Here is a 21,803-nt window from a genome sequence, read left to right as displayed (position 1 = left end):
CTGCACTGGGAATGCAACCTAGTGCAATTACCCCCTACATTTACTATGTTGAGTCATGTGACCGTATTAGCTCCTATGATGGTACCACAATAAATTCTCAAAGCCTCCAATCAGTGCTTACTTTTAACTGCCACTACTATTGTTTTTATTTTATTGAGACCATAGTAATTTTCTCACTTCAACCTCTCAGTGGAGAACCTTTCCCACTGGGAGTGCATATCAGAAAATTGAGCATGCGGTGCACACGATTTTGCAGCATCATTTTAAATGGTTAACAAATGGAGAGCACTGTTCACTTGATTTTCAAAAATGCACTCCTGGCAGGCAAAGTTCCTTCTCAATGTTGAAAAGTTAGCTGTAATATGCTAAAAATCATGCATGGTGAGTATAAGGCTTCAATTTTATCTTGGATTCACAAGAGACTGACAAAACATTCAAACTTTGCTAACATGGTTTATGATAGCATATAAAACTCTTATGGTAATTGTACTCTTACTCCCAATCCTCTAAAATTCTAAATGATCTTTTTAAAACTTTTGCATATACTGCATATAAGAAAGTGGGATGTACCATACAGGGCTTTTACGCTTCGATCTGAAGATGCACAATACTCAATAAGTCAATCAAACAGATCCCTTCTCTATGTGACATAACACAGTTGTATTTAAGCTGACAGCTTCATGCTATTTTATTGTTGTAGCTGAATAGAGTTCTTTGCGCTAACCTGTACATTTCAATAGCACGTTCATCCTCCTCATCAAACTCATCCTCTGCTTCCTTTAGCCCTGCAAGGTTCATCCGTTCATAGGGCTTAACTGTGAGAAGCAGAAGTTTGGATATAATAAGCCAGTCTGTGTATGCACTGAGTTATTTTTTTTTGACTTTAAGTGTCAACAGTAAAGTGGTAATTTTATAAGTCCATGGCTGAGAATTTGCTTAGAGCTACTTTCGATCTGCCACCGTAACTTTGCCGGAAGTACGACGATACCCTGTTTATGCACGTGAAAGGGGTTTCCGCCACAATTCCAATGAAGTTACGGCGGCGGAGTGGGAGCTGCTCTAATCATGTTTCCAGTGGGGAGCCTCCCCTGCCAGAAGCACCGATCGAAAATTCGAGTGCGCACACCCACCATTTTCTGACTTAAAAATGAAAGGTTGGAAAATTGTGGGCAGTACGTGACCAAATTTCTGATATGCAGATCTGGTGGATATGGCTCCCCAGCAGCAATGTGGACTAGTAACATTCCTGTTATATTCTTAGGTTTGCTTAATGGTAAATTTTTGTTTCGACTAACTATTACAATGGGACTTTGAGTTTATTCTATTGCTAGTATAGCGCCACAAACAAAAACACTCCACAGCCTATCATGAAGAATTAATACAATTAAGTTTCTATTATTAAAGTGTATTGACTGAACAGAGGTGGAGTATGACTTCAATAGGACAGTAACTTTGTGCAGTCAATTCCTGTTAGATTAGTAATTTGTTTCTCACATTTTATACCGTCATCGGGATTTTGAGGGACAAAGGAGTAATTTAACGAGATGGAGCAAGGACGAGGCCAGCACCCTAATTCAGTGACTCTTCTCTTGAGTTACTACTGGCCAGTGTGAGGAGCAGGAGGGATACATTGTACCCGGCTGATAGGAGGAAGCGCCCTGCCTCTGCCACCAAGAAAGCCTGGCTCGAGGTGGCAGAGGAGCGGAGCAGCAGGAACAATATTGCAAGGACGTGGATGCAGTGCAGGAAGCTAACCAGGTCAGGAAAAGTGAGTACAGTTACTGATTCACCTACATCCTGTGGTGCACATTAACCTGCCTCTCACTCTGTCTTGCCAAGCCTACTCCATCACATCACTCCTCACACCCACTTAAGGCTCATTATCAACTTACCTTTCACTTTCTGTGCACTTCTTCACCTCCCCATTGTGAACCCACCACTCCCACTCACCTCAATCCTGATGCAATGTGATGAATCGGTCTGATATTCACCCTCTGATGCATCTCTTTCATTGGCAGCCTCACCCAAAGTAATGCATCCATCAGGTGACCCTATCACCCTCGCTCACTCGTACGTCTGTTCTTTCTCCCCTTGTAGGAGAAGAGCGCAAAATGCACGGGAGAGGAGTAGGACTGGAGGGGGGCCACCGCAAATAGTGATCCTCACAGAGGTGGAGGAGGCGGCCTTGGAGCTGAGCTGCACGGTTGAATGCCTGGCCGTCGGAGATAGCGAGACTGGCACCCCGCAAACGTCTGGTGACAGAACTTTAACATCCTTCACGCACATCTTGAATCTATGTTATCAATGATTGACCCGTTGCACACCTCAGTATCCTCATTGCAAAATAATTTCTGTGTTGATTCTCAATATTGCTTTACGTTCTCATCCAGGGCCTTTGAGGATTGCTGAAGCGGCACACGAGGTAGACGAGGGCGATTCATCAGAGGAGCTCCATTCCTCTGAGGGTGCACCGTCACATCATATCCAGCCGTGCATTAGTGCAGATACTCACACCTCGGTGAGTCCTGTTAGACAGTTAGTTGGGTTGTCACCTGGTGATTCACCACTCACAAGTGTGCACGAGCAGACACTGGCAGCAGGGGCAGCTGTGAAGAGTCCGCATCAGGGGGTACACTCCTCTCCAAGTTCTGTTCAGCTGGACGCAGATGATGAACCCTGGGGGCCATTTTTGAGATTGAGAATCATAAAGGTACAGCTGCGAGGTACTGGAAGATGTGCCACGCACAGTCTCCACAATAATGGAGAGGATGGAGGTGTCCACCTCCAGCATTAGTGGATTGGTGGTGCAGGTAAGTGTGGAAATGTCTGTGATGGACAGAATTTACAATTAGGTTTGTCGTGACTGAATAAACCAAATTCCATTTTCATTACATGGGATTTTGAGCTTTTTATTGGTATTGTAGGATTGAATTTCACAGCTCCATTTATTTTTCCTTGAAACGTGTAAATCAGTGATGTTGCATATAATGTCAAATATTTTAGAACACTGGTGCTGTGTGAGAAGTCAGACCATGAGAATAGGCATCTCCAAAAATATGGCCATTTTTGAGCCCCTTTTATGAAAGTGCACTTGCATGTGCTTCACCATGAACGCCAAGACTTCCTGCCACTCATTGGGAGCGTTTACAATGGGTGTACATGTGGTTGAAAGATTGTTTTGTGCAAGTGGAGATGGGGGGCTGGTGATGGTTGTTCCAAGCAGTCTGACTACTTCACTATCTTCAGTTTGCAGATCTGCTTATGAGAACCTATTAGATATGAGTGATTCCTTGGCATCACGAGCAGCCATGAGTGCCGCTGCTCTGCCGATGGGTTGCCCATCTTCCTCCTCCTTCTCCTCCTCCTCCTCGTCATCTTCAAAGTTGCCGCAGATGCAGGTGCTTCATGAGTGCATGGGACCTCATCCACCTGTAACCCTCTCTGTTGTTCAGGACGTGACATACGACTATTATTCTGCACACCCTTGCCAGTTAGTACTGAAGGGATCTCCCAGATCGATCTAGGCACCTGAAGTGTGTCTTCAGCATTCCAATGGCTTGTTCAATGACAGACTTGGTGGTGATGTGACTGTTGTTGTACCACTGCTGTGTCTCGTTGGTGGGGTTTCTCAGAGGTGTCATGTGCCATGTCTGCAGGGGTATCCCTCGTCTCCAAGGATCCAGCTCTCAACATAAGAGCGTAAGAAATAGGAGTAGTAGGCCATATGGCCCCTCGAGTCAGCTTTGTCTTGTGCGTGGAAGAGGGCCAGGATGTCGGACTTGCACAAAATGATGAAATCACGGCATCTGCCAGGGAATTTTGCACACACTTGCAAAAACCTCTTCCAGTGGTCGCAAACCAGCTGCACATTGATGGAGTGATATCCCTTTCAGTTGATGAACAGTCCTGGCTCATGTGAAGGTCCTCAGATTGCTACGTGTGTGTAATCAATTGCGCCCTGCACCCATGGGAAGCCAGCCAGAGAGTGGAAACCCGCTGTCCTCTCAGTCTGGCTAATGTCATCACAGGGGAAGTTGACATAGTCGGATACCCTGGAAAACAAGAATTCATGACCTTTACATTTATGTGCAGACATCTGAGAGATCCTGGAGATATCACCAGTGGCACCCTGGAAGGATTTGGAGGTGAAGAAATTGAAGGCAGTGGTGACTTTAACTGCGACGGACAATGCATGACCACCGGGTGCAGCTCTGCATGAAGGAGCATACAGATGTCTGCGACCACCTGGTGACTCAATCTGAGCCAGCATAGGCATTGCTTCTCAGAGAGGTCCAGGGACTCAGCCTCTGCCTCTCATGTGGGTAGTGCCTCCAGCGACGTTGGCCCCTCCGTTGGTCCCCTCTCTGCTCTTCTCCAGGTCTGTCTTGTGTACCTGCAACTCCCAGAAATGCATGCTCTGCCTGCCACGGATGGTGATGTGCCTCCTCCTCAGATGTACTGTTGAATAAATCCATTGTGCCCCCCACCCCACCAATCCTGATGTTGTCAGTTTGAGGGGGTCCAAAATGTAGGTAAGTATGTCTGAACACAAGAATTCTGAGTGTGAACAAAGAAATCTCAGTCTAAACACAAAGAACTCCCAGCCAAAGGTTTGTTTGTGAGAACTGATATCTCTGCTGCAAAAACTTACCTATTCTTCACATATGAAGCCTTTTCGTCACAAGGTTTTTGACAAGGTCCCATACGACAGACTGGTCAAAAAAGTAAAAGCCCATGGGATCCAAGGAAAAGTGGCAAGTTGGATCCAAAATTAGCTCAGTGGAAGGAAGCAAAGGGTAATGGTTGACAGGTGATTTTGTGACTGGAAGGCTGTTTCCAGTGGGGCTCTGCAAGGCTTAGTACTAGGTCCTTTGCTTTTTGTGGTCTATATTAATGATTTGGACTTGAATGTAGGGGGCATGATTAAGAAGTTTGCAGATGATACAAAAATTGGCCGTATGGTTGATAGTGAAGAAGACTGTTGTAGACTGCAGGAAGACATCAATGGACTGGTCAGGTGGGCAGAAAAGTGGCTAATGGAATTCAATGCGAAGAAGTGTGAGGTAATGCATTTGGGGAGGGCAAACAAGGCAAGCGAATACACAATAAATGGGAGGATACTGAGAGGTTTAGAGGTGGGGGTCTGGAACTCACTGTCTGAAAGGGTGGTAGAGACAGAAACCCTCAACTCATTTAAAAAGTACTTGGATGTGCACTTGAAGTGCCGTAACCCACAGGGCTACGGACCAAATGCTGGAAAGTGGGATGAAGCTGAATAGCTCTTTTTCGGCCAGCACGGACACAATGGGCCGAATGGCCTCCTTCTGTGCCGTAACTTTCTATGATTCTATATGTCAATCACTGTTTTAAAGGTCCAAATGAGGGCCAGCTGCAACTTGCCTTCGTTTCCATGACGTGTTTCAGAGGCCACAGGAGACACGTTCAGGAGCTGTTAAAATAGCTTGTGTTGGTCAATACACAAAAAGTTAACAGGATTAAGCACTTTTAGTACCTCAATTGGTCTTATAAATATTGTCCCGCTGGCTTTAAATGCTGACGGGACTTCCGGGGTTCAGAAGCGTACACGCACCCAGACCTGCCTGGGTCAAACCCAGAAGTAGGCGCGTTGGAGCTGGGATGCGATCCCACTCCGAAAACGGTAAATTTTTACTCCCCATCCACCCATTCTTGGGGATTAAAATTTACCTCATTGTGTTGAAAAGGCTTTGATTAATTTATGCCTATGAACAGATGGAGATAAAAACAGAGACAGAGACAAAGGCAGTCAATCAGGGCCAGAAAAGCTTCCTGAAGGATAGAATGCAGAAGAGAGCAAGACAACCCACGCATATGGGGAAACATAGTGTGTTCATTATTTAGTATTAGTACGAAAAGACAATTTTTGATTGAAATAAGTGAATGCAATGTTGTTCATGATGGTGTGAAATAAAACAGTTTAATTATTTATATTGGGCCTTTATATCACCAAGTATATGTTTGGCCCACCTTCGGGGAAATTGAAGCAACACATGTGAAAGATATGAATATCTGGTTCAGGTCAGAAGGGGTTATTATTGTTGCACTCAGGCTATGCTATTAATCAAATAGATATAGGGCTATTTGAGTTAACTGCTGTAGTAAGATGCTCAGCTTGCTCATGGGATGGCGCTGAATCCAAGAAGATATCCACAGCAGACCCAGATTTGTAACAGTGACAATGGTTTGTAATCATGGTAAAAGTTATATACAGACATAAAATTATTGCTGAAATTTTTAACAGAAGTGAGCGCAACTGGTGTAGATAAAAATGGTTTTGGACTTTCCATTTATTTCTCCTTGGTGGAAATATTCCATTCTTGAAAAGACTCATTGAAGATAGAATATATATAAATGGAAAATTAGGGCAAAAATTCTGCACAGCCATGTCAATTTTTGTTGTATATATTTTTAAAAATATTTTTATGCCACCATATAGGGTACAGATAATATGATCATTGCAAGTCATATAAGTAGATAAATGGGATAGGTAAAATCAACAGAAAAATTATGGAGACCGGGTAGAGCAAAGTTGTAAGATTGGGCCCAACAGATCTAGCAGACAGGAAAGATTTTAATACTGTATTGTATAAGGTACAGTAATACAAGTTGTATTGCAGTGCATGCTTCGTTATTGTCCATTGTATGCTTACAGTGGGAAATACTAAAAAGAGGTGCAGGCGTATTACAATCAGGGCTTTAACTGACAGTACGGTAACCAAAGTTATTGGTTTATGGTCATTAGGTACAGTTGTACCACAGGGGTGCAGCTAAAAGTCAAAAGTCATACCTAATACTGATGCACAAGTGCCAAGTTTCATATTGTATTATGGAAGTGCAGCCCTTTGAATGAGACATTTGAGGACATCTCTCCCCGTCCTGGCCGACGGTAAAGATTCTACATCATAAAAAGCAAAGGGAAAATCCAGTAATCGGCGATATTCATTTTTTTCTCCCCTCTCCTGACAGTAACAACTCACACTAGGGTATGGTTCCATAAGCAGCAGTAACCCTCTAGTATCTCCCTAAGTGGCTATTCTCTATGCATGAGCCAGGTCAGTAGATGTTGACAGGTTACACAATCATGGCAACCATCACTGCTAACCTCAGTTCTATGTTCCCCTATTGTTCACTTCCAGTAGGGGATACTCAAAAGTAATTAAGAGCAGCTCACTGTTTCCCTTCTCTAGTGCAGGGACACTAATGCCAAATATGATACCCCCAAAGGCTACCATGGCAAAGTTTGATTAACTCAATTGGATCTGTTTAACTCTGTGGAACACTAGTGATGATTTACCCAGTGAGCCATCATTCCTTTTTTTCCTAATAGTTTTATATAGGTGCCATCTTTAAAAGCTACACTAGAAATTTGATTAACACTCCATTTTGTTCAAAGAAAAGCCAAGACTAATGTTCAATTTTATCAGGGATTTCATTGCAGGAAAACAACGCACACATTATAAGCTTTGCCCTTGTCTGAATTCTCAGAACTTTTTGTCTTTACGTACACACTTAGACAAAATCAAACCATTACCTTTAGCTTCTTCCTGTAAACGTAGGGCCATTTCTTCAACTTCATCCCTTGGTTTTTCTTTTGGAGGAATAATGCCAAAACTTCGTAAGGCATCATTCCACTCAGTATCTTCATTGGGATCCTATGGAAAAAGAAAATAAATATAGTATTCTGATTTTTGTTTTCAAATTGATAATTGTAATGTTTCTTAAACCATGAGTTTACATCTTTGTACACAGTGGCTATAGAAAGATCACTTATAGATTACAAAAATCAGCCATCACGTGATGTTGGCCTGAATAATTCCTAAATACGAACAAGTCTGCTGTTTGAAGACTTTAGTGGTTTATTTTATCAGTTTGTTGAATGATTACATTTATACAGTGTGGGTTGTATAGCAATAATGCAACATATTTGCGTACCTTTACCCTATACCATGGCATTGGGGTGCAGGGTTAATTCCCCATGCTGCCAAATTCTGAATCTCAGCTATGCTGCTATGGGGATTTATTGAGTGTAAGAGGGATGGAAAGATTAAGAGAAAGTTGTCCATTAGCACATGGCCATGGAGTTGCCAGGTGCTCCAAGGTGCACTGCAATTGTGTGAATACATCATGCATTACTGCATTTAATTCAGACCAAGACTGCTGCAGATTCCTCAACAATACCTTTAGAGCATTTGTCGTTTTTAGAAAAAATATGAGGGCCTTTTGCTCATTCACGGACTCCCTTCAGAGGCAGAAAAATGGAGTCTGTTGTTAATGGATGGATCACAGCAGCTGGCAAACTCCCTATTTGATGGCTGACGAAGTGGAGTTGCTGCTGCCTGATGTGAGTGTGAGGAGGATTGTCCTGTTTAGAACTCTTGGTTACTGTCACTGCAGCATGCCTGGCTGGTTGAGCATTCTGTCATGGTGTATGTACTCCTTCAACTTACAAATGTTAAGATAGCTTTTCTGTTTGTATGCCAAGGTGTCAGCTTGGCTTAGTGGTAGCACTCTTGTCGCTGGGTCAGAGGTTGTGGGTTCAGGCTCCATTCTAGAACTTGAGCAGATAATCTTGGATAACACTTCAATGCATCACTGAGGGAGTGCTACAGTGTTGTAGATGTGATCTTTTAGATGTGCTGTTCAATCAAGACTCTATAAAGATTTGAAAAAGAGCAGAAGTGCCTAAGCCAGCATTTATTCCTCAACCAACAATGCCAGAACAAATTAACTGATCATTTCTCTCATTTGCTATTTGTGAGACCTGGCCATGCAAATTGGCTGTTGCATTTACCTGCAAAACACCAATGACTTCACTTTTAAAAATTTTGCCAGTTTAGCCCTACACCTGGTGGTATGGAAACCTACCGCTGTGAATTCTATGGCTCTGGTCAAAAGCGATTAATTGGCTGTGAAGTCCTGAGGATATGAAAGGTATTATAAATTCAAGTACTTTCTTTCTATAATATAAAGGAACAGACCTGAACTGTAGAAGGGCTCAGAAATTTCAAGCCTTTGACTTTCTTGGTGGACTTGACACCCTGGATATTCTTGCAAATAAGAGCACAAAAGGGAATAGAGGAAGGTGAATCTGAAGACCTTGCCCAAGCTCAGGGCTAGTATCATCTTATTATGTCTTGTCCTCCCTTTTCATGTGTTGGCATTGGAGAGGGCTTTAAGGCAGCGAATGTCGCTCTATCTGTGCCCACTCCTTGAAGCCCATTGGTGCTGGGCACAGGCTCAAAGGAACTATTGGTTAGTATCAGTACAGACTAAATAGTCCCAACCAGGTCTTGGAAGCCCTGTGAAAGTGTTCTGTTCAAAGCATCTTTGACAGCACTGTTAGCTGCCATCCCAGAAGCCACCATAGTCCTTAGAAGCTGTTCCTATTATCTTGATGCTGCAGAAATCTTCCGGAATGTTACAAACTCCAGGGTGTTCTGCAGGTTGTAGGAAACTTCCTGCAATGTGCTGCAGATGTGGGAAGTGGACTCCTCCCATTTGCCCATCATCTCAACCATATACATGGAAATTGTCTCCACAGCCTCCACATGTGATCGATGCTCCCGAATCATAGTTCTTTCAAAGACTGGACCCCTGAAACCTAGGTCCTTAGGCTCCTCAGCTGAGGGTGGTAGTTTCTCCATCCTCTGTGGAAGAATGACACTCTCCCTCTCTCCCACTGCAGGTCCTCATTCTGACCAGTTCTCAGTACTTCCATATTCTGACTCACTAGCTACATCCTTCTTAGCGAGAAAAATGCCGTGACACAGGTGGTGAGGAAGTGGGAGCAGTTGAAACTGTAGTTCTGACAGATAATTCCCCAGTGGAAGTGCCTGGGTGGTCATCATCATGGTTGGCCTCTTCCTGCAAGCAGCCCCTATAATGTGAAACACAGAAGAGCTTGACAGTCCCTGTTGAAGAAATAGTTGCTGAGTGCCCCAGGCCCAACAGGCTTACCTGCAGTGACCCCCCCCCACCCAACGATCGCTGATGCCCCCCCCACAACGATCGCGACCCCCCCCAACGATTGCGACCCCCCTTAGTGACTGACAACCAATGCCCCCAATGACTGACCCCCCCATGACCCCCAATCCCCCCCAATTACTGACCCCCCCGATGACTGACCCCCCTATCCCATGACTGACTCCTGATGACTGACCCCGCCCCCCCGATGACTGACCTGCCCATGACTGACTCCTCCCCCGGTGACCCCCATGTCCCTATGCCCCATGCCCATCTCCCCCCCCCCCCCCCATCCATATAAATCGAAGACTTACCTGAACACTTACCTGAAGACTTCTTTGCTCTGCTCCCATCTGACTGAGACCAGCCTGTCAATCAGGCCAGCCAGTCGGACTGGAAACCGACAAAAAAAAAGACGTCTTTACACAACATCGTAAGGAAGTCAGTGAAACCTGTACTTTTGGGTTTCCCATCCATGATTCGGCCCCCCTGCCCCCTTCTCAGCTCCGGGTTAAAATCCTGGCCAATGTTACGGCATGTGAGTGGCATAGACATTTTCCCCTGTAAGAGTTTATACTTCCCATGATGATGAGACATGGAGCTGCATTGTCCCTTTATGTCAATTCTCCTTAAAGACTAGATTTAGCCCTTGTAGCAGGCAATGGGAATTGTCAGAGTGGTTTTGAGGAAAGAAGGTGCTTGAGTGTTTGCAGAGGTTATCCTTTGCAGAAATGAGTTCCCCATATACCAAAATGCTGAGAAAGAGTATGAGAGAAAAGGGGGTTTGGCAAGAGTGCCTTGACTTACCTTAGCTACCTTTGTGAGGTCATTGAACTTCTGGCACTGTGTTGTAGCTCTTGGGATGGAGGAGGTTGCACTGATTTCCTCTGCCGTGTCACTCCATACAACCTGCACTACCCTCTTAGGGGTCTATTTGCCCTCAGTGCCCAACAATTTTGCTTTTCTGTGCTGACTTCTATCAAAAGGGTCACTATGGATCTGTCCTATAATCTGGGAGACCTTCCAGCTGCTGCTGCTTTAGCTATTCTTGTAGAAAAGTAGTGCTGCCCTTTAATTAACTGTAGCTCTTTAAAAGCTCCACCAGAATTGTATTTCCCCCTCTCAACTTTTCAACTTACTGCTGGTTTCATTGTGGGTCAGGTGCCTATTATAGAAACCACCCGATTTTCCTTTCCATTGAGATGCTGGTTTTACAATCCGGCAGTAAGTTAAAACTTACCACTCTGTGTGCAAGGACACAGGAGATTTACTAATCTACTACAACATTGTAATGGTATTTACAGGTATTTGCCTCCAAACCCAGAATGACTGCTCAAGACCCTACTCGTACTGTAGAGCTGCAAGGTGACAGCTGAGCAATTCTGGTGCAGAACAAAGAATTGAGGGAATACTATTGCAGCCCAGAGTTAAGTACTTTGAGTTTGCTACTGTGCAACTTTTATAAACTGACCCAGAATGCAAGGTGAAGAGATACAGGAATGGGATTCGTGGGTTTGCAGCTCACTTTCAAAACAGCTCCTTGCCCATTGACAATCTCTTTCGAGTTGTGGAACAGATACTCCTGGTTGATAAGAGTGCGATGATTATTGTGTGAGAAAGGATCATTCTTTACTAAACCTCATCATTTAATCATCTCTCTGGTGTGTACTGCAGTATAAATGCATTGCTTTCATATATCATAGAGAAAATAACATACTTTAGAGTGCATTACAAGGCTTTAGTAGAATCAAGGAATTAAGATATGATTCAAGTCAGTTGTTCGTTTTTAAAATATGCAATTAATTTTGAATTTTAAACAAAATAACTTGATTTAAGTTTACTGCAAATCACTGCCGTTTGGAAACAGTTACAAGAATAGTTATGGAACAGCTTTTGTGATGTAAGGAGCATGATGGGAAAGGAGCTTGGCAAATCATGATACTTCAGCAGGGATGTAAAAGCATTGCCAGGCAGGAAAAGAGCATCTTACTGAAAACAAGGTCCTCTTTTATTAAATCCCATAAAACTCATGGACAATTTTGCCAACTTTTGTGGAATATTCATAGTGAAGATCAATGCTGTCATAATTTCTCCATTAACTGTCAAAAAATGCTTGTGAATATGCCTAGACTGTTTTTTCTGTTAATATAATTAATAAGCACAGTTGTTCAACATTCCTGAACTGAAATTTTTTTTCCCAAAACAGCACACATGTGGCCTAAACTCACCTGGAGCAGCGGGAGCTGACCTAGTGGAGAACTGGAGCAGCAGAGGGAAGCAAATAAAGGTCGAGGCTCGAAGGCCTAAATCCACCTGGAGCAGCAGAGGGAAGCAAATAAAGGTCGAGGCTCGAAGGCCTAAATCCACCTGGAGCAGCAGAGGGAAGCAAATAAAGGTCGAGGCTCGAAGGCCTAAATCCACCTGGAGCAGCAGTGACAGTGGATTTTTTTTATATAAAAGGTGCCGATTTCTTTTTAAATTGTGTTTTAGGCCCCCTTTTGTAAGAAGGGGAGTTAGGGTGTGTTTTATTTAAAACAAATCAAAAAAGCAAATAATAAACAAAGTCAAATAATAATTTTATTAGAACGATCCAGGATGCACTCCAGCCCCTTCAGTGCCCAAGCGTACCGGCAGACACCAGCGTGCTCCTTCTCCAGGGCCACCAGGGAGGTGAGAATACCGTGGAAGAGAGGTAGACAGTCAGAGCGACCGCCCCCCATGGGCTGTATCTAGCCTGGACCTGCAGATGGCCACCGTGGACAGGCCCAGGAGCAGACCCACAAGGACCGTCCCTGACCTGCCTACAGCCCTCCTCACCTTGGACAGGCCCAGGAACAGACTCACAAGGACATCCCTGACCTGCCTACAGCCCTCCTCACCTTGGACAGGCTCAGGAACAGACCCACAAGGACATCTAAGACCTGCCCGCCCTCCTCCTCACTTTGGACAGGCCCAGGAACAGACCCACAAGGACATCCCTGACCTGCCTACACCCCTCCTCACCTTGGACAGGCTCAGGAACAGACCCACAAGGACATCCCCGACCTGCCCGCCCCCCTCCTCACCTTGGACAGGCCCAGGAACAGACCCACAAGGACCGTCCCTCGACCTGCCCGCCCTCCTCCTCACTTTGGACAGGCCCAGGAACAGACCCACAAGGACCGTCCCTCGACCTGCCCGCCCCCCTCCTCACTTTGGACAGGCCCAGGAGCAGACCCACAAGGACATCTAAGACCTGCCCGCCCTCCTCCTCACTTTGGACAGGCCCAGGAACAGACCCACAAGGAGCGTCCCCCGACCTGCCCGCCCCCCTCCTCACTTTGGACAGGTCCAGGAACAGACCCACAAGGACATCCCCGACCTGCCCGCCCTCCTCCTCACCTTGGACAGGCCCAGGAGCAGACCCACAAGGTCCGTCCCCCGACCTGCCCGCCCCCCTCCTCACTTTGGACAAGCCCAGGAGCAGACCCACAAGGAGCGTCCCCCGACCTGCCCGCCCCCCTCCTCACCTTGGACAGGCCCAGGAACAGACCCACAAGGTCCGTCCCCCGACCTGCCCGCCCCCCTCCTCACTTTGGACAGGCCCAGGAACAGACCCACAAGGTCCGTCCCCCGACCTGCCCGCCCCCCTCCTCACTTTGGACAGGCCCAGGAACAGACCCACAAGGTCCGTCCCCCGACCTGCCCGCCCCCCGACCTGCCCGCCCCCTCCTCCTCCTCCTCCTCCTCACCTTGGACAGGCGGTGGATCTTTGGTGGGATCAAAAAAAAAACAAGGAGTGACAACACAGGACAACAGGTAGGTGATTGGCTGGAGTTCGGGGGCGGAGCAGCAGAAGAACAATGGGCAGCCTTTAAAGAGGAGATGGTTCTGGTACAGTCTATGTACATTCCCACGAGGGGGAAAGGTAGGACAACCAAAGCCAGGGCTCCCTGGATGATGAAAGAGATAGAGAGTAAGATGAAGCAGAGAAGAGGGGGTGTATGACAGATGTAACTAGTAGAATAGATAGGGGAGAACCAGTGGATGTGGAACACTTGGATTTTCAGAAGGCTTTTGATAAGGTCCCACACAAGAGGTTAGTGTGCAAAATTAAAGCACATGGAATTGGGGGGAATATACTTTTTTTTTTATTCGTTCACGGGATGTGGGCGTCGCTGGCAAGGCCGGCATTTATTGCCCATCCCTAATTGCCCTTGAGAAGGTGGTGGTGAGCCGCCTTCTTGAACCGCTGCAGTCCGTGTGGTGACGGTTCTCCCACAGTGCTGTTAGGAAGGGAGTTCCAGGATTTTGACCCAGCGACAATGAAGGAACGGCGATATATTTCCAAGTCGGGATGGTGTGTGACTTGGAGGGGGAACGTACAGGTGGTGTTATTCCCATGCGCCTGCTGCCCTTGTCCTTCTAGGTGGTAGAGGTCGCGGGTTTGGGAGGTGCTGTCGAAGAAGCCTTGGCGAGTTGCTGCAGTGCATCCTGTGGATGGTGCACACTGCAGCCACAGTGCGCCGGTGGTGAAGGGAGTGAATGTTTAGGGTGGTGGATGGGGTGCCAATCAAGCGGGCTGCTTTATCTTGGATGGTGTCGAGCTTCTTGAGTGTTGTTGGAGCTGCACTCATCCAGGCAAGTGGAGAGTATTCCATCACACTCCTGACTTGTGCCTTGTAGATGGTGGAAAGGCTTTGGGGAGTCAGGAGGTGAGTCACTCGCCGCAGAATACCCAGCCTCTGACCTGCTCTCGTAGCCACAGTATTTATATGGCTGGTCCAGTTAAATTTCTGGTCAATGGTGACCCCCAGGATGTTGATGGTGGGGGATTCGGCGATGGTAATGCCGTTGAATGTCAAGGGGAGGTGGTTAGACTCTCTCTTGTTGGAGATGGTCATTGCCTGGCACTTATCTGGCGCGAATGTTACTTGCCACTTATGAACCCAAGCCTGGATGTTGTCCAGGTCTTGCTGCATGCAGGCTCGGACTGCTTCATTATCTGAGGGGTTGCGAATGGAACTGAACACTGTGCAGTCATCAGCGAACATCCCCATTTCTGACCTTATGATGGAGGGAAAGTCATTGATGAAGCAGCTGAAGATGGTTGGGCCTAGGACACTGCCCTGAGGAACTCCTGCAGCAATGCCCTGGGGCTGAGATGCTTGGCCTCCAACAACCACTACCATCTTCCTTTGTGCTAGGTATGACTCCAGCCACTGGAGAGTTTTCCCCCTGATTCCCATTGACTTCAATTTTACTAGGGCTCCTTGGTGCCACACTCGGTCAAATGCTGCCTTGATGTCAAGGGCAGTCACTCTCACCTCACCTCTGGAATTCAGCTCTTTTGTCCATGTTTGGACCAAGGCTCTAATGAGGTCTGGAGCCGAGTGGTCCTGGCGGAACCCAAACTGAGCATCGGTGAGCAGGTTATTGGTGAGAAAGTGCCGCTTGAGAGCACTGTCGACGACACCTTCCATCACTTTGCTGATGATTGAGAGTAGACTGATGGGGCGGTAATTGGCCGGATTGGATTTGTCCTGCTTTTTGTGGACAGGACATACCTGGGCAATTTTCCACATTGTCGGGTGGATGCCAGTGTTGTAGCTGTACTGGAACAGCTTGGCTAGAGGCGCAGCTAGTTCTGGAGCACAAGTCTTCAGCACTACAGCTGGGATGTTGTCGGGGCCCATAGCCTTTGCTGAATCCAGTGCACTCAGCCGTTTCTTGATATCACGTGGAGTGAATCGAATTGGCCGAAGACTGGCTTCCGTGATGGTGGGGATATCTGGAGGAGGCTGAGATGGATTATCCACTCGGCACTTCTGGCTGAAGATGGTTACAAACGCTTCAGCCTTGTCTTTTGCACTCACGTGCTGGACTCCGCCATCATTGAGAATGGGGATGTTTGCAGAGCCTCCTCCTCCCGTTAGTTGTTTAATTGTCCACCACCATTCACGACTGGATGTGGCAGCACTGCAGAGCTTTGATCTGATCCATTGGTTGTGGAATCGTTTAGCTCTGTCTATAGCATGTTGCTTCCGCTGTTTAGCATGCATGTAGTCCTGAGTTGTAGCTTCACCAGGTTGGCACCTCATTTTTAGGTACGCCTGGTGCTGCTCCTGGCATGCTCTTCTACACTCCTCATTGAACCAGGGTTGATCCCCTGGCTTGTTGGTAATGGTAGAGTGAGGAATATGCCGGGCCATGAGGTTACAGATTGTGCTGGAATACAATTCTGCTGCTGCTGATGGCCCACAGCGCCTCATGGATGCCCAGTTTTGAGCTGCTAGATCTGTTCTGAATCTATCCCATTTAGCATGGTGGTAGTGCCACACAACACGTTGGATGGTGTCCTCAGTGCGAAGACGGGATTTCATCTCCATGAGGACTGTGCAGTGGTCACTCCTACCAATACTGTCATGGACAGATGCATTTGCGACAGGTAGATTGGTGAGGACGAGGTCAAGTAAGTTTTTCCCTCGTGTTGGTTCACTCACCACCTGCCGCAGGCCCAGTCTGGCAGTTATGTCCTTCAGGACTCGGCCAGCTCGGTCAGTAGTGGTGCTACCGAGCCACTCTTGGTGATGCACATTGAAGTCCCCCACCCAGAGTACATTTTGTGCCCTTGCTACCCTCAGTGCTTCCTCCAAGTGGTGTTCAACATGGAGGAGGACTGATTCACCAGCTGAGGGAGGACGGTAGGTGGTAATCAGCAGGAGGTTTCCTTGCCCATGTTTGACCTGATGCCATGAGATTTCATGGGGTCCAGAGTCAATGTTGAGGACTCCCAGGGCCACTCCCTCCTGACTGTATATCACTGTACCGCCACCTCTGGTGGGTCTGTCCTGCCGGTGGGACAGGACATACCCAGGGATGGTGATGGAAGAGTCTGGGAATTTGGCTGAAAGATATGATTCTGTGAGTATGGCTATGTCAGGCTGTTGCTTGACTCGTCTGTGGGACAGCTCTCCCAATTTTGGCACAAGTCCCCAGATGTTAGTAAGGAGGACCTTGCAGGGTCGACTGGGCTTGGTGTTTTGCCGTTGTCGTGTCCGGTGCCTAGTGGTCCGATGCCGGGTGGTCCATCCGGTTTTATTCTTATTATGACTTTTCGTAGCGAGATTTTACAACTGAGTGGCTTGCTAGGCCATTTCAGAGGGCAATTAAGAATCAACCACATTGCTGTGGGTCTGGAGTCACATGTAGGCCAGACCGGGTGAGGACGGCAGGTTTCCTTCCCTAAAGGACATTAGTGAACCAGATGGGTTTTTACGACAATCCGGTAGTTTCATGCCCACCATTACTGATACTGGCATTTTAATTCCAGATTTTTTTTTATTTAATTAATTGTATTTAAATTCGCCAGCTGCCGTGGCAGGATTTGAACTCATGACTCTGGATTTTAGTCCAGGCCTCTGGATTACTAGCCCAGTAACATATCCACTATGCTACCGTACCCGTGGATTGAGAATTGGTTGACAGACAGGAAACAGAGAGAAGGAATAAACGGGTCTTTTTCGGGGTGGCAGGCAGTGACTAGTGGGGTACCACAGGGATCAGTGCTTGGGCCCCAGCTATTCACAATATATATCAATGATTTGGATGAGGGAACTAAATGTAACATTTCCAAGTTTGCAGACGACACAAAGCTGGGTGGAATGTGAGCTGTGAGGAGGATGCAAAGAGGCTCCAATGTGATTTAGACAGGTTGGGTGAGTGAGCAAGAACATGGCAGATGCAGTATAAAGTGTATAAATGTGAGGTTATCCACGTTGGTTGTAAAAACAGAAAGGCAGATTATTACCTGAATGGTGATAGATTGGGAAAAGGGGAGGTGCAACGAGGCCTGGGTGTCCTTGTACACCAGTCGCTGAAAGCGAGCATTCAGGTGCAGCAAGCAGTTAGGAAGGTGAATGGTACGTTGGCCTTCATTGCAAGAGGATTTGAGTACAGGAGCAGGGATGTCTTACTGCAGTTATACAGGGCCTTGGTGAGACCACATCTGGAGTATTGTGTGCAGTTTTGGTCTCCTTATCTGAGGAAGGATGTCCTTGCCATGGAGGGAGTGCAATGAAGGTTTACGAGACTGATTCTTGGGATGGCAGGACTGACATATGAGGAGAGATTGGGTCGACTAGGCCTATATTCACTAGAGTTTAGAAGAATGAGAGGTGATCTCATTGAAACATATAAAATTCTAATAGGACTAGACAGACTAGATGCAGGGAGGATGTTCCCGATGGCTGAGGAATCCAGAACCAGGGGTCACAGTCTCAGGATCGGGGTATGCCATTTAGAACCGAGATGAGGAGAAATTTCTTCACTCAGAGGGTGGGGAACCTGCAGAATTCTCTACCACAGAAGGCAGTGGAGGCCAAGTCATTAGATGTATTCAAGAAGGAGATAGATATATTTCTTAATGCTAAAGGGATCAAGGGATATGGGGATAAAGCGGGAACAGGGTGCTGAGTTAGATGATCAGCCATGATCATTTTGAATGGCGGAGCAGGCCCGAAGGGCCGAATGGCCCACCCTTGCTCCTATTTTCTATGTTTCTATGTTTCTAGGACCACTCGGCTCCGGACCTCATTACAGCCTTGGTCCAAACAAGGACAAAAGAACTGAATTCCAGAGGTGAGGTGAGAGTGACTGCTCTTAACATCAAGGCAGCATTTGACTGAGTGTGGTACCAAGGAGCCCGAGTAAAATTGAAGTCAATGGGAATCAGGGGGAAAACTCTCCAGCGGCTGGAATCATACCTAGCACAAAGGAAGATGGTAGTGGTTGTTGAAGGCCAATCATCTCAGCCCCAGGACATTGCTGCATGTGTTCCTCAGAGCAGTGTCCTAGGTCCAAACCATCATTAACTGCTTCATTAATGTCCTTCCCTCCATCATAAGGTCAGAAGTGGGGATGTTCGCTGATGATTGCACGGTGTTCAGTTCCATTCACAGCCCCTCAGATAATGAAGCAGTCCGTGCCTGCATGCAGCAAGACCTGGACAACATCCAGGCTTGGGCTGATAAGCGGCAAGTAACATTCACGCCAGACAAGTACCAGGCAATGACCATCTCCAACAAGAGAGAGTCTAACCACCTCCGCTTGACATTCAATGCCATTACCATCGCCGAATCCCCCACCATCAACATTCTGGGGGTCACCATTGACTAGAGACTTAACTGGACCAGCCATATAACTACTGTGGCTACAAGAGCAGGTCAGAGGCTGTGTATTCTGCTGTGAGTGACTCAGCTCTTGACTCCCCAAAGCCTTTCCACCATCTACAAGGCACAAGTCAGGAGTGTGATGGAATACTCTCCACTTGCCTGGACGAGTGCAGCTCCAACAACACTCAAGAAGCTCGACAACATCCAGGACAAAGCAGCCCGCTTGATTGGCACCCCATCCACCACCCTAAACATTCACTCCCTTCACCACCGGCGCACCGTGGCGGCGATGTGTACCATCCACAAGATGCTCTGCAGCAACTCGCCAAGGCTTCTTAGACAGCATCTCCCTTACCCGTGACTTCTACCACCTAGAAGGACAAGGGCAGCAGGCACATGGGAACAACACCACCCGCACTTTCCCCTCCAAGTCACACACCATCCCGACTTGGAAATATATCGCCATTCCTTCATCGTCGCTGGGTCAAAATCCTGGAACTCCCTTCCTAGCAGCACTGTGGGAGAACCTTCACCACATGGATTGCAGCGGTTCAAGAAGACGGCTCACCACCACCTTCTCAAGGGCAATTAGGGATGGGCAACCAATGCTGGCCTTGCCAGTGACACCCACATTCCATGAACGAATAAAACAAAGGGTACAATTTTAAAGGAGTGATCTTGGGGTATATGTGCACAAATCGCTGAAGGTGGCAGGGTAGGTTGAGAAAGTGGTTAAAAAAGCATACAGGATCCTGGGCTTTATAAATAGAGGCATAGAGTACAAAAGTAAGGAAGTTATGATGAACCTTTATAAAACACTGGTTCAGCCATAACTGGAGTATTGTGTCTAATTCTGGCCACTGCACTTTAGGAGGGATGTGAAGGCCTTAAAGAGGGTGCAGAATGGTTCCAGGGATGAGGGACTTCAGTTACATGGATAGAGTGGAGAAGCTGGGGTTATTCTCCTTGGAGCAGAGAAGATTGAGAGGAGATTTGATAGAGGTATAGAGGTGTTCAAAATCATGAGGGGTCTAGACAGAGTAGATAGAGAGAAGCTGTTCCCCTTGGCAGAAGGGTCAAGATCCAGAGGACACAGATTTAAGGTAATTGGCAAAAGAATGACAAAGGCGACATGAGGAAAAACTTTTTTACACAGCAAGTGGTTAAGATCTGGAATGCACTGCCAGAGAGGGTGGTGGAGGTGGATTCAATCTTGGCTTTCAAAAGGGAATTGGATAATACTTGAAGGGAAAAAATTTGCAGGGCTTTGGGGAAAGGGCGGGGGAGTGGGACTAGCTGGATTGCTCCTGCAGAGAGCCAGCACGGACTTGATGGGCTGATTGGCCTCCTTCTGTGCTGTAACCATTCTATGATTTTATGATTCTATGTGGCACAATGAACAGTCCCTTCCCATCCACAAGCACTGACACAAAATAACCCTCCTAGTAAGGCGAAGTTATGCATTCAGCTTTTTTCATTTTTGTTTTTCAAAAAATATTTTAAAATGTATATTAGTTCTACTTGTGTATTTGTAGCTATTGAATTGTTTCACTACAAGTGGGTTTTAATTTACTATTTCCGTTTGCTGCTTACCGAGGATTTGGAATATCAATGCTGGGGAATGAAACATTTTCCATTCATTGCAGCTACTGTCAGCATCAAATACTGTTGGCTCATTAGATGCAGAGCAAAGCTTCCTCTATGCTTCCCTAATAGTGTCTTAAGCCCTGATTTTACCACGGGACGGCAGTCGTGTGGGCAGATGGGCATAAGTTCCATCAGTCTCCCACCCAAATCCGGCGGGAAGTGGCACCTGGCTGGTGGTCAGGAGCATAATGGCAGGAGGCCACCACTGGGCACCAAAGGAACGGTCTGCAGCAAGTGGCTGGGAGAGGGTTCGGGAGGGGCTCATGATCGGGGGAGGGAGGAAGCAAGGGAGTCCTAAACTTTACTTGTGGGGCCCAGAGGAGCACTCTTGCTTTTTCTGGCCCCATAAACAAAGTCAAAAAAAGGAAAATGCTTACCCATTGTAGCCCCTTCTGATCCTGACACCTCTTCCTGCTAGATGGGCCTGGCAGGAAAGCCACAACGGCTTCCCTGCGCAGGCCTCCGGTTAAAAAAGTAGTTGGGCCTTGATTATGTCATCAGACCCTGATCTGCATATTTAAAACAGGACCCCACAGGTTTCCAGCAGGTGTCCCATTTGCCTGTTCAGAAGAGCAGGTTAAAATCAGAAGCCCCCGGAAGACAGCGGGACCTTGAGGGTAAGTGCCACAGGCAGTTGTAACTGCCCACCCACCCGGCTTCCACCCGGCGAGCAGGGTTAAAATCAACCCTTTCACCTCAGAAGAGCAACCCTTCTGAACCATTGTAACGTTTCCATTTCCCATACCATCCCCCTTGGCATTTCTCAGTTTAGTGCCAATTCAGTGTTAAATTCAGCCTACTACAGTCTGGCTTTGGATGATCCAAATTCATTTCAATTAGGATCCATGTAGAAAGAGGGGATTTTTCACCCATCAGTCTGAGCTGCATTCAAACCCAGGTTGCAGAGATCAAAGGATAGTGTTCTATTGCAGTGCACCATTCAGTGCTTCTGACTGGATTTAAAAATATATAAATAGTTCTTGTTACCTGCATGATGCTTTT

General features: G+C 46.8%; 1 protein-coding gene across 1 annotated transcript in view; it reads right to left on the bottom strand.

Moving 5' to 3' along the window:
- Positions 1–9,404, bottom strand: part of LOC137340850 (phosducin-like protein 2) — a 31,793-nt gene extending 22,389 nt beyond the window's left edge. The window contains exons 1-3 of the mRNA XM_068004035.1: positions 9,324–9,404; positions 7,571–7,691; positions 725–815 (exon numbers count right to left, since the gene is read on the bottom strand). Coding sequence (XP_067860136.1) covers positions 725–815; positions 7,571–7,691; positions 9,324–9,404 — 293 coding nt within the window. The remainder of the gene's footprint in view (positions 1–724; positions 816–7,570; positions 7,692–9,323) is intronic.
- Between the last annotated feature and the right edge of the window lie 12,399 nt (positions 9,405–21,803).

The sequence above is a fragment of the Heptranchias perlo genome, chromosome 1 (genome assembly GCF_035084215.1).
Source record: "Heptranchias perlo isolate sHepPer1 chromosome 1, sHepPer1.hap1, whole genome shotgun sequence".
In the NCBI taxonomy this organism is placed as follows: Eukaryota; Metazoa; Chordata; class Chondrichthyes; order Hexanchiformes; family Hexanchidae; genus Heptranchias; species Heptranchias perlo.
The sequence above is the reverse complement of the archived record's forward strand: the minus strand, read 5'-3'. Positions and strand labels throughout refer to the sequence as shown.